This window comes from Manacus vitellinus, unplaced genomic scaffold (assembly GCF_001715985.3).
Source record: "Manacus vitellinus isolate BGI_N305 unplaced genomic scaffold, ASM171598v3 scaffold_6_pilon, whole genome shotgun sequence".
In the NCBI taxonomy this organism is placed as follows: Eukaryota; Metazoa; Chordata; class Aves; order Passeriformes; family Pipridae; genus Manacus; species Manacus vitellinus.
Window position 1 is genome coordinate 8,233,433 of NW_021940750.1, and position 12,955 is coordinate 8,246,387.

Consider the following 12,955-nt stretch of genomic DNA (forward strand, 5'->3'; position numbering starts at 1 on the left):
ACCTCAAAGATCATCTAGTTCCAACCCCCCTGCCATGGACAGGGATGCCATTTACCAGATCAGGACCCCATTCAATCTGGCCTTGAACACTTCCAGGGCTGGAACATCTAAAACTTCTCTGGGCAACAATCATGCCAACCAGTGCAGCCAAATGCAGAACTTAAAGTTTACTTGGGCACGGAAAAGTGGCTTGAACTGAGGGCAACTCTCCTGCAGTCTAATATTGGGACCAGACCACTAAGCTACAGAGCATCCTGTGTCTTCTTCTGCATCAAGCAGTTCCTGTCCCCTTGTCTGGCTTCAGTGAAGAAGGGAAAGGAGAAGGGAAATTAAACCATTCTGTCTGAGATCATCAATAGAGTCTCAAAGAAAAAGCCCATAAGCAAAGGATTTTCACAGAGGAGCTCTGGAGAGGTAGGGGTGAAGTGCAAGGACAGGCAGTAAAGGAATGGGAGAAGGGGATGGGGAAATCAAGGAAGTAAGGTTATTCTATTTTAGTGTGATTTCCTAAGGAAATGAGCCTTAATGCAATCATTTAGCTGGTTTCCCTCCACCTATCATCCAACTTGAACCCATTGGTCAAGTTCCTTTGAATGTGGGAAAAAGGCAGATAGAATTTTCTACATGACTTGTGAAAATGAGGAGCTGCACAGGAGAGAGCCCTGCTGATGGCAGAGTTGCTAAGCGGAAAGCTCTGGGGTCTGAGGTCAGGAGCCAGCAGGAAGAGAATTAGAAGACACAGAAGGCAGATCTGGTACAAATCTCATTTTCTTTGTGAACATGCTCAGGAACAACTCATTTTATGCTAGCCATAGAGAGGACCAGCAGAAAGTAAAGCAGATCCAGAGCTAACAGCTCTTTCTGCGGAGTTATTGGTCTCTACCACTCCCTCATGATGGAGAGGGACCCCCTGTAGCTTCTGTTTTCAAGCAGTCCCCACCCAGGAGAGCAATGGTTGACTCAATGTCAGTGAAGACCTCCTCACTCTGCTCCTTAGAAAGGCAGTAGGAAGGAAAAACCAAAACACAGGCAGATGGGATAGCATTTTTAAGAGCCACACAGACAGCTATGCCCAGCAAATGTTCCTAGCAGAAAAAAGGTGGGCAAACAGTAAATTATGGCTTGTCAGGGAAAAGCAGAATAGAAGACAAGCAGCACTGGGAAATAAAGTGCAACCCAGGCAGAAAACAAGGGATAAAGTTCAGCTAAGCGAGAAGTCATCATTAGCTAAGGGATTTTAATACACCAGGAATGCTGTCCTACCTGGTCCATGCAGTGTCAGGGAGCAAAGTCAGTCAACTAACAATTGCCAGTTGTGTCCTCTTTCATAACTCAAGGGGCACCAAGTTGCTGAAAAGCCCTACTGAATGGAAAGGGTCCTGTCCTGGTCAGAATTTGAAGAACATTCAATGCTGAGCCCATTCTCCCCCCAGGGTATTTTTTGGCATCCAGGTTTCTTTCCTGAAAATTCCAATTCCAGATATGTTTTCAAAGGGCAGACAGGCAATAAACAGGTCCCCCAGGACACTCCCAGCCTTTTCCAGCTCACTGCTGAAACCAGAGATAATCCAAAATAATACAGAACAAACCCCACGGTAAAGCATGCATGAGGAAAATCTCTCATCTCCTCAACAATATTCTTGACCTCTTAAAGAGTCCCAAGGTGAGACAAGGTAAGAAGGGAGAGACAGTATCTTGTTCCTCTGACCTGGAAGTTCTCTGTCCTTGAATGGATCATCAACCTCTGTGCTCTTCGATCTGGCATCACTTTCACACACTGGAGTCTCATAGCTGAAAAAGGAAAAGTTCAGAAGCTGAACTGTGTGGCACAGCTTTAGTGACATCACATGATCACCAGTGGTTTGTGCCTTATCTGCTTACTGCAGGGGAAACCAATAAACCTGCAGAAGAAATACCATTCTCAAGCATCTGTTTATGGACAGTCAGCAACAGCAGCAGAAGTGGAAAGAGAAGGAAGAACACACTATGAAGTCCAGTACCAGCTACCAACTGAAACCCACTAAGAGGCACAAGGCCCTCTTCCATTCCTCGTGGGCATAGGCTGATAATTTTTTCAAAGCTGTCCATGCTCTGCAGAATCACTGTACCTATCGGAGTTTAGGTCCCAGCTCCTAATGGGCTGTTTTTACAGCTTGCCAGACCCACAGTTTGTTTCCAAACCCCAAGTGAGAAAAGAGTCCCCAGATAGTTTTAAGATAGAGAGTAACTGGGGAAAAAAAAATAATCACTTGTTAAAATCTGCTAATGCACAACCAAGCAGTCTTCTAAATCCATACTGATCAGGATTCAAGTGGCTACAGCATGGAATTATAAAGCAGATGATAATGCAAAGCCACTTGTCTTTTCACTGCTCATGCCCATAACCTGTACTGAAGCAAAGCATCAGTTCCTGATACCACCCAAAAGCTTCAAGCCACAAAACAAAAAAGGTTGTTTTGAATGAGTACTTAACGCAGAGAAAAAGTAAGGACAGTAGTTTCTATCCAAATCCTATGGAGAGGGAGATGCATAGTAACACTCAACAGGGAACATCACATATGGCATCGCTCACTCTAAGGAAGGTAGTGCAGAGCTGACTGCTCTAGAGTGAGAAACTGATTTGATATTGCACTAGCATTTTTTTTTATATCTTTTCTTTCCAGCACCTCACCAGGCCTGCCTATAGCTCTTACCGAGTGGAAGTACCAGGCAGAGGACGTCCTGTGTCCACCAGGACACACCAGCAGTACCCAGTAGACTGGTGGCATTGCACTGGTTTGTAGAGTCCTCCAGGAGCACACTCGGGGATGACAATACCCTCGCGGGGATTCTGCCTGGCCTCCTCCAGGGCACTCTGCCTTTCCTGGTCGCAGGAGTGAACTTTCTCTGAAAGACAGAGAGGAGGTTGAAGGGAATGGGAAAAAACCCAAATCGAGATCACTTTTCTATGCTCAGCAGGATATAGGTATCCTTCACATCAGGAGCCCTTTGTGGCTGTTTCCCTCTCATCAAACACCAGTATGTCTACATCCCCAGGAACTCAGAGCCTTCTACATTGAGAGCTTTCTCCTACATTTAGCTGTGACACAAGATTATGGATTATAGACATTGACTGTCAAGTGCCCAGCATGTCAGAAATAGCAGGAAACACTCTTCCTGATCACTTGAGTTCTGGAACTGAACTAACAGATAACAATAATTCACTATTATTGCAGCCACGAGGCGAGCATTTCCCAGATTATGTTTTCGCAAACTGATGGATCCTAAATTATGACTTGTATTTTCCAGTTAAACAAAAGGAGGCAAACACCCTACCCTACCCCACACTCTTCCCTCTCAACCTGCTCCTCTTGGGATCATGTTGGAGAGATGCTATTATGTTTTAACACCTCCTTATCCAGTGCAGAGAGCACCTGCACACACCTCAGCAGGGAACAGAATAGGAACAGTTCTACCCACACTGCCAGCACCTCTCCACCCTGGAAAACAAAGGGCACCCAACACTGCTTCCTACCGAGGGGTAGGTAAGGCCCAATCCCTTAATAACCTATTAAACAGAAAAGGTTTAATAGGTTATCATCAAACAGAAAACAGAGTACAGAGGTAGTTCTTTGGCAGGAACCCAAGAACAGAAGAAGCCCAGAAGGGGCTTCTGCAGCCAGCCTGGCACATAGGGCCCCAAGGTCACCTCTTCAACCACCACCTGCAGAGCACTGATGGATGCATGGAGAGTGCTAGGCTGCTGCCTCTTACATGGACCAGCCATTTAAGGGGAAAAATAAGTACAGAATAAATGTGGAACGCTAAGATCAATTTGGCTCAACAACCAGAAGTTCTCAAGTATTCAAGCATTCTGCCCTTTAATGAGTAGGAAAATTATTTCACTACTGAAGGTATCACAGTGAAAAAAAAGCAGTCAAGGCAGCTGATCACCTGATTTAATGCATGTCTAAGTCTAGGGTAACAAAAGACAACAATCTAACTTTTATCCTTAGGAGAGTGATGAAAAACAGAAGCAGGAACAGTTGTCCTCTTCTTCCCTAGCCTTCCTCTCCCTTGCAGTTTACTGTGTTTTTTCTTTTTTTTTTTACACATAAGGCACAAGACCCGTAACTCCTTGCCACAGGCAAGAACTCCTTCAAGTTTTAAATACGGAATATTCTTCAACATGGACCAGCAATGACACCACAGATTCAACCCAAATCTTTAGATGTTTGCACCAGCAGCCAGCAGACATGGCATGACCTCAGCATCCTGCTCCCAGGTCTGGCTCAGCATACAACTAACACACACTCACTGTTTGCTTGTATTTTGCCTGCCTGTCTGCACACCATTGTGTCTTTTATTTTGGTGATAAACTATGATGTTGAGAGTAATTTTTGTTCCGTATTTGGGGAGTAGAAGGGGTGCCAATTCACAGCTAGAATTCCTCAGCTTGGTGGCAGCAGGTGCAACAAAAAACTCCAGCAGTTCCATGCAGCATCACCTGAGTACAGCACGCTTGGGTACCAGAAGAACTTTTACTGGTTGAAATTGAACTGTAGCTGAACGAGTCTTAAAACCCAAAATGGCCTCAGCTCTCCTCAGCATTTCAGATCACTGTCAAGGCTGGGAATGTGAAGGGCACCAAAACTTTGCCACACACAAACCCAAAACTGTGTTATTCAAAACACAGAACAAAAACTTTGAAGTGCGGCAAGTCTGACTCAAGCAGAGAAAAACTTGACCAGGAAGGAGCAGAAGGGGATAAAGTCAACAAAAACTGAAAGGGAGCTCAAGCCTCAGCTGATATTTAAGCTGACTTCACTCTGCTGACAGACTTCACATCTGAAAAAAAAAAAAAAAAAGACGCCGCAACTGTTCCCAAGCTGTACATGGACAGAGAAGGCATTGAGTGAGAGGCTTGCAGGCTCTCTAACAAACCACTTACATCAGAGAGGCCCCCTCTTACCCACAGTCTGCCAACAGCAATTCACACCTTGGCCATCAGGTGAGGCAAATCATTCATGCAGCTTGGGTAAGCAAAAAAGCAGGGGCAAAATTCCGTATCATCTTTATATTATAAGCAAAAGAAAAAAACTACTAAAAAGAACTACATTCCAGGAATTTTTCTATCTAAATCCCCAAAGCTTCCTGAGTGCACAAAGTCAAAACAAGATTTCTCAAGTCCTTTGAGTCTTGCAAAACTAGCAGTAAAACTACTCTGAAACAAAATAAAGTGGGTTTTCTTTGTCAGAACAGAGAAATATGCTACTTTTATTAAAATCAAGAAAAAAATGTCTTTAATGAATTAGTATCTTATTTTACATATATTTGCAGCTAGGTATGCAAATTACACAGAATAAATGTACATATACACACATTTGTGCTATGCCATAAAAAAAGAGAAAAAACACTCTGCAAGTATTAACAGAAATTTGTGGGAACTGAGTAGTCACAACATTTACTACCAGAATACATAACTAACTGGTAGTTGTTTCCTGTTTGAATGGTGTTTAAAGGCTGAGTGAAACAAATCTTAAAGCCTTTGTTCAGTTGATATCAAATAGATATCATGGTGCAAACTCTGCCATCGTCACCAGAATTCAGTGGCCCATCATTAGTAATGATGCAGTACAATTGAAATAGCAGGGAGATCACAGTTTTCTCATTTCTAGTATACATCTAGAAGCAGCTGCTATGAAAGTTCCTCCCTGCATTACAGATTTCTACTTCATCTCTTTTACATGCTGAAGTGTCCCAGCTGGTAGTTCTTCTCTGAACCCTTTCCAGATCCACCATACCTTCCCTGAGTTAGAGGAGATCAGAATAACAAACACATTGACTCTGACAACAGCCTTGTGGAAAGTTCCTTCAGTGACATCTGTCTAGTAAGCAGAATGTATTAACTAGTACTAGCCCCTGGAGAAGCTCTTTCCTCCAGGCTACTACTCTAACAGCATTTAATTCCCTTAAAAATAAACATGAGTATTAACAGTTGGGGTATTCAAAAGCCAGCAAAATCAGCTGGGAAATCCATACCATCAGCTTCCCTAGAATGGGACTTGGCATGAACTGCATGCACTGTCACCCTGAAAGATGGTCTCCTGAGTAATGAAGGGACCATCAAATGCTATCCCAGCTTCAGGACACTGAAGACTGCCTGTTCCAGTCAAACTGCTTACTGGAAACTTTGCTGTTGTTGCCAAGGCCACATTCATGGAGAACAGTGAAAGCCTATGGCCAAGCTAGAAAGCTTAATGCCAGGTATGAAATTAGGCTGTCATCTTAGAAAGTAGCATATATTTATTATACTCGCAGGGTATTTAAAAGCCTATTCCCTGTTAATGGGAGTTGCAGGCACAGAAAGATAAAGAAAGGTTTTTCTTCTTTCCCTAAACTAAACATTTAGAGAAAGAACATTTAAAACAGCAAGGTGGACACAGTCTTCCTAGGACAAAAAATAATATTACACCCATTTATTTCTTTATTCTAAAGGCACTGCCACATTCTGCTGTTTTCTGCCATCTCTGCTTGTCTGAAGACAACCATCAGCAAAGAAACTAAGTAACACTTGCCAGCTTGCTGTTGCTGGGGAGCAAAACCTTTGTAAATCAGCAAATCTAGATTACAAAAAATCCAATAACAGCAAAAAAAAATAGGGAATGTATACACACACACAAAGAAGAGAATTGCTGGCAGAAATCCATTTTACCTTAACTGCTCAGCTCTAAAATGCTAATTGTTTGTTCCTTCTTACTCCTGGCTGCTCCTAACACTTATTAAAATATATTTTTAAAGTACTACCTCTGAAGCCATGAGGTATTGCAGGAAAACATCGCTTGGACATCTGCAGTTGCACATTATTTCTGCAACAATTTTCCCCTTAGTAATGGCCTTCCGAGAAATACATGGTCAGATTCATAAAAAGGTCTCTCATTCCTGGTCCCTTAAGTACACACATTCAAACATATATCTAGTGCCTGCACAATAAAAATAAAAGTGATGGATGAGGTAAAGGACTCATCTGACTGTCTAATAAACTATATGATGGGGTGTTTGTTTACTCTACAAAGCTGAGAAGAGAGGGTGTCTAGCAGCATCTAGCCAAAGGCTTATGCTTAACAATTCTCATGCTCAGCTTGCAGGGCTAGATGCAGCCAACATGCTGCTCTGGGGACAAGGCAGCCTCCTCCAGCTGCTCTCCTGACACATTAACTCTCATTGCTATCAGAGCCAAAGGACTAAGCATGATTCACTGGGGCTGTGAGGATGCTGTGGATGATTAGGATGGGACATAAGGAAGATCTGCCATCCAACCACAGCAGATTATTTTTTCAATATTGTTCTTTTGCACCCACAATTTTTTTTTTAACTAAAAGAAGGAAACACTGTTACACCAAAATCAAACACCCGTGAAAGTTCCCTACACCCTTGAGACAGGATTTCTTCTTCCAAACTGGGCAAAAGAGAGGATCTAGCCTTCCTCTGTGCTTCTGCCCAGCCCCAATGAACCTATATAAATAGCCTAACCCCAAAGCTACAGGCCCTGCCAGGCAGGGCAGATTCCCTTCTCTTTCCCTCTCTCATTTCTTTTGACCAGAAATTCTGTCTGGACCAGAGAAACTTTTCCCATGGAGTTCCCACAAAAAGCTTCAGTTTTAGTGAACAAGCATTCATCACAAGGGGAGGAAAAGGTCTTTTACTGAAAAATTCTTGACCAATCAACCATTGTTAGTGCTGCAACAGGAACCTGACTTCAAAATACTATTTCAAAAAAATAGAGCACATCTTCCCCAAATTTTTTTTGTTCAACTCCCAACTTTCCCCTCAGTGAGCAATTAGTGCAGCAGAGAACAAAGGGCAGCAGCACAGATATCTAGTGCCAAGTTCCTATTGACATCCTGTGCCAACCCAAACATGTGGACTAAGTGTCTTTGTGCCTCAGTTTTCCTCTCGGTGAGAAAAAAGTGTTTGCCTGTCTCTCAGGGGAGCTTAATTCAGACAGGGTTGATTTCTCATTTTTACTTAGCATCTTTACACTGCTGTAGAAAAGAACAGGAGCCTTGAACTGGTTATTTTATCATAGCATGTATGCCAGTTTAAAGGTGCTTTTACATCGTGTAATGGAGCTTTAATGTGAACAGGATCCAGGTCCACTCCAGGAGAAAAAGTGCCTCATCCCTGTACAGAAATTACAAAAGCTGTGGCCAGAAAGTACAGCCTCATTCCACAAAGGAAGTTCAGCACAGGTTATATCAGCAGTCTAAATCTGCATCCTTTACACCTCAGAGGGGAAAGAGAATTTGAAAAGCCTTGGGTATGCACATGCACAAGTGTTAGCAGGACTAGCAAAGCAACACAGTGAATAGGCACTAGCTGCCTGTTCCCTGAGCAGGGCTGTGGGTGGAGGGAGAGAAACAACCCCTTCTGTGTTTACTAGGAGCACAATAACAGCTGAGCAAATATGGCTCATGGGGATAGCATAAATCTCTCCACACCTCTGTTAGTCATCAGTGCTGATACCCACTCCACCCTGTTCTGTCTGGAATCATAGTCCCTCCAGAGTATTCTGGCTAATATAAAGGTAGAAAGAAAAATAAAGCTTGCAGGTGCTCCCACACTGTACCAATTGAGCAGTCCTTGCTTTACCTTGGTACTCACTCCATTTCATTTCTCAAGGCATAGGCTACAGAGGAAGCAGATGCTACATGTTCAAGTGCTGAACAAGTACAACGCAAAGGTTTAACAGGTGGGGTATAATTTTAAAAAAGGCATTATTCCAAGTGGCTCATTAAACTTCAGCTATCCAGGAACACATCCCTCCCCTGCCATTTTATTCCTGCTCAGATAAAGCTGCACTGCATTCCCACCAGTGTTACATGATGAGAAGTCTATTCAATATCTAACCTCTAGCTTGAAATAAGGAGGACTGGCTGAAGAAAGCACTGTTTCAGGGATTAGAGGGACTTTCTGATGCTCAGTTTGTGCTCACTTAGCAGAACCTGTGGTGCTGCCCAGTTAAGAAAGGAGTCTGCTCCACGGGGTTTCCAAACCACACAGGAATAAAGATCCACACCCACTCATCTTGAAACCTGTCAGTTGAAAGCTACCTGTCCTTGCAATTCTAACTCAACTGCCAAGGCAGGCCGTGGACTCTTTTTACCATCCCATCTCAAGCAGTTAGTCACACAGGCTAGTTAGCCCTAGCCCTCGTAGAGCTGTAGCCAGACCAGGTGAAGGATGGCAGAAAGAGACCAATGCCTTTTTTATGGCTATAGTACATCATCCTAGGAAAAAACCTGCAAACACACAATGCATTAAACAGAGCTCTGCTTAAATTCTAGTTCATTAGAGCATATTATAAGTTGTGTCATTCTCACAAGCAAACAAGGAAAATCCAGACTGTATACAGTTACCATGAGATGTCTAACACTGCAGGTTAAGAAAAATACACTCTTCGAGACGAGATGTCAAAAGTTCTCTTTGAAACAGTCCAGTTTAGAAAGCTATCATGAGACTTGTATCAAATTAAATGACCAATTTGGCTAGTGGAAGAGAGCACCCAATTTACAGACTGAACTTCAGGAAAGAATTCAAAGTCACCTTGATAAATGGTTTTAAGTCAGTGTGATCACAACTTACAAGTACAAACTATAACAACCAGCAAGGAGAAATCCAGTGCATTGAGAGAAAATTACTGGCGAGACAGCAAGACTTGGAAAAAAATGGTCAGGAGCTTAGGTAGACCACAAAAAAAGCCTGCAACTTCCTGACATTACAAACAACAACAAAAAAGTCAAAACAAGAGAGTCTAGCTGTGGGATGTAATGACAGGGGCTTCACATAAGAAAGGGGCACTAAGGACTGGTAAGCCTTTATGTCAGCCCTGTGTACAAGCTCTGGGCATTGCACTTTGAGGGAGAGGTGGACCATTTGGCAAAAGGGCATGAATGAGCAAAGGGAACAGGCAAAGGTCTAGGAAACTTGATCTATGAGAAAAGGCCGAAAGAATTCACTTTGTTTAGTCTAGGGATGACATTCAGTCTTCTGAGACATAAAAGCTGTTCTATAAAAAAAAAAAAAGATAGTCATAGAATTTTTTTTTCTTCCATGCATAGTTCAAGTAGCAGACAGCTTACTTGGAGAAAGGAGATTTATGTTTGATATAAAAAAGTCCTGGTGATTAACTGTTCACTAACTGGAAGAGGCAGTGGGATCTCTGTTGCCACATTAGAAGCAGGTTACATGTGTCAGAGCTGCTATTAACCGGATGTGACCCCAGGTTAAAACTGAGAGAAAAAAAAAATACATGATCCCTTCAGGTCTTTTCCATTCTCCTCACACAGGCTGAGAAGCTCCAGCAGATCCTCAATGAGTGAAGCAACCTCTTTGCTAACACAGACTAAAATCTTGAAGATATTTGATCTGGTTTAAGTTTCCAGATTTTGGGTTCTGATCCCCCCCATAAGCACCTGGATTCTATATGACAGCTGTAGCTGTGCAGTACCTTCACACTGACAACAGTTTCCACAGTCTAAGGAGAGAAAGTTTGGCATCAAAATGCAGCCTCTTCAGTTCTTGACATCAGGATGGTTCCTCAGCAGTAGAAAAGCTTTCAACCTTAGACACTGTCCTTGTCATTTTGATGCAAAACTACACAGAGTCTGTGTTTTTTGTTCCTTAATACCTCTTTTCCATTTCACACAGTTTCTAAGCACTGTGAGCTTGAGGCATACTGAGTTTTGAGATAAGCCACCTGTCTCTGAACACATTTATTTTCCTTATACTCCTTTTCCACTGCACTCTTTCCACACTGAGGAATACTGTTCAATAAAACAAGAAGCAATAGGTGTTTCCACTGGAGCCTTAGCTTTACTGGGAAACTATTTTCACTTCCACACCTGTTTTTAATAGTGCTTGGAACAACTAGCACAGCAATTATTGGAGAACTTGACTACCTCTGCTGGCTAGAGTATACAAGCATGCTATTTTTACAGTATTGTAAGTGTGCAATTATAGGACACCAAATAGAAAGCTTTTGGAAACTGTCACAGTCAGGTAAAAAGCAGTTCAGACTGGTCTTCCTACCTACAGCAACGTTCTTTTTTTATGATACTACAGTGAGTAAAAGAAGGCAAAAGAGATAGGTTTATAGTGTGATGGGCCTTTTCATGGAGTGATAGACCAGCTTTTTCTGATAATATTTAGCACTTTACAAGGAGGCAGAGGGAATTGTCTCTGACAGTAGTGCTAGCACTTACTTCTGGATATTTAGCTTGAATCAGCTGTCTCTGGGCAGAATATTCAGGCTTTGGAAGTTCATGATAACATGGAATTCAGACATTAGCCATGATGAGTTCTCACTTCATCAGTGTCACGAGACGGGTATAGCCCTCTTCCATGCTCTGGCTTAAAAGGCAAAGGAAGTACTACAGAGTGATACTATAGCTGAAGTTAATGCTCCCAGCAGGATTTCTCTGAATTGCAGCCTTACATAGGCAATAGCCACTCCATCTGTGGGAGTTCCCATTGACCACTTCCTTATTTTGGTGGTCTGGCAAAATGCAAAAATGAGATAACCACCAAGAAAAATGGAACATGAGGATGGCAGTCCCACCCTCTCTCCAAAATATACACAGGATTCTAACAACACGGTTCACAGCACTGATGACATCAGTTTGAAAGTAAAGAGAACACAGTCAACATACAAAGAGGTTGTAGTAAGGCGGGTGTTGATCTCTTTTCCCAAGTATCAAGTGAAAGCATGAAAGGAAACAGCCTCAAGTGGCACAAGGAGAGGTTTAGATTGGATATTAGAAAAAAAATTCTTCATCAGAAAAGTTATCAAGCACTGGAACAGGTTGTCCAGGGAAGTGGTTGAGTCACCATCCCTGGAGGCATTTAAGAGATACATAGATATGACAATTAGGGACATTGTTTAGTGGCGAACTTGGCAGTGCTGGGCTAATAGTTGGACTTGATCTGAAGGGTCTTTTCCAGTCTAGATGATTCTATGATATATTCCCATGCTGCTGCTCCACAAGCCCTGCTGATATTCCTGCGGGGCCTCACACATTTCTCTTATCTACTCACTCCATCTCCAAGACCCACCAAAGCTGAGAACCTCTTCACCCTAAGCTTGGCACCAAAAGACACCTTCGTGGGAGGAATAAGGTTTTCCAAAGTTCTGGAATGCAGCTCTACTGCTTCACAGTCTTATGCTGTACTAGGCAATATCCATGGCCTTCTTGGACAAAGCTGGGGGCAACAGACACTCCTAAGGATATACTGATCTGTGTTCTGAAGCCTTTTTTTCCTTCAGTTGTCTCCTTGCAAATCACTCGCAAGCCCCACCAGGGCTTTTGGTTTCAGGAGAAGCCTAGGTCTAAACATTTTCCAGAGGTTATCTAGGAGCTAGTAATGACAGTTACTTTGAAACATCTCCTCCTTAATTGTAGTATCTCAGAAATGTTGTGAAGTTGACAGGAACATTTCAAGAGAGGCATGAAGGTGAGTGATCACGTGCAGTTTATCTGCAGGCATCAACTGGATTCAAATGGATGTCTGAACTGCAGATCCACCAACAAGCCTATGCTGAATGCTGCTATTACATACAACAAGGAGTTGCTATAAAAATATTTAAGCAAATCAATGCAGCCCCTTCAATATGAACCAACTTCTGCTAAAAAGCAAAACAAACTCCACAAAGTTGACCACACTCAGTTTGTCCCTGTATGTCCAGGTAATACCTGGTGCTGGACTTTATTTCCTTTCCCTTCCCCACCTAATCGTCAGTGGTTTTAAATGCAGGGTTGTTTTTTATTTCCCCTTTTACCCCAGATTCTTATATCTTTGCCCCTTTCCTACTGCTCCCCGTCCACTTGCCTTAACTGGCAGCTGCAGAGTAGCAGTGTTGACTCCACGTCTAAAGCAATTTGTTTTCTTTCTTTGGGGGATAAGGAAGGGGGAGGGA

The 12,955-nt window shown here is 42.7% G+C and overlaps 1 protein-coding gene across 9 annotated transcripts in view; it reads right to left on the reverse strand.

Annotated features, from left to right (window-relative positions):
* The window catches only part of SMOC1 (SPARC related modular calcium binding 1), a 117,244-nt gene that overhangs the window by 21,256 nt on the left and 83,033 nt on the right, over nt 1–12,955 (reverse strand). For all 9 annotated transcript variants that reach the window (XM_029964069.1, XM_018082488.2, XM_029964073.1 and 6 more), the window contains 2 exons: nt 2,694–2,886; nt 1,709–1,791 (listed from right to left, as the gene is read on the reverse strand). In XM_029964069.1, coding sequence (XP_029819929.1) covers nt 1,709–1,791; nt 2,694–2,886 — 276 coding nt within the window. The remainder of the gene's footprint in view (nt 1–1,708; nt 1,792–2,693; nt 2,887–12,955) is intronic.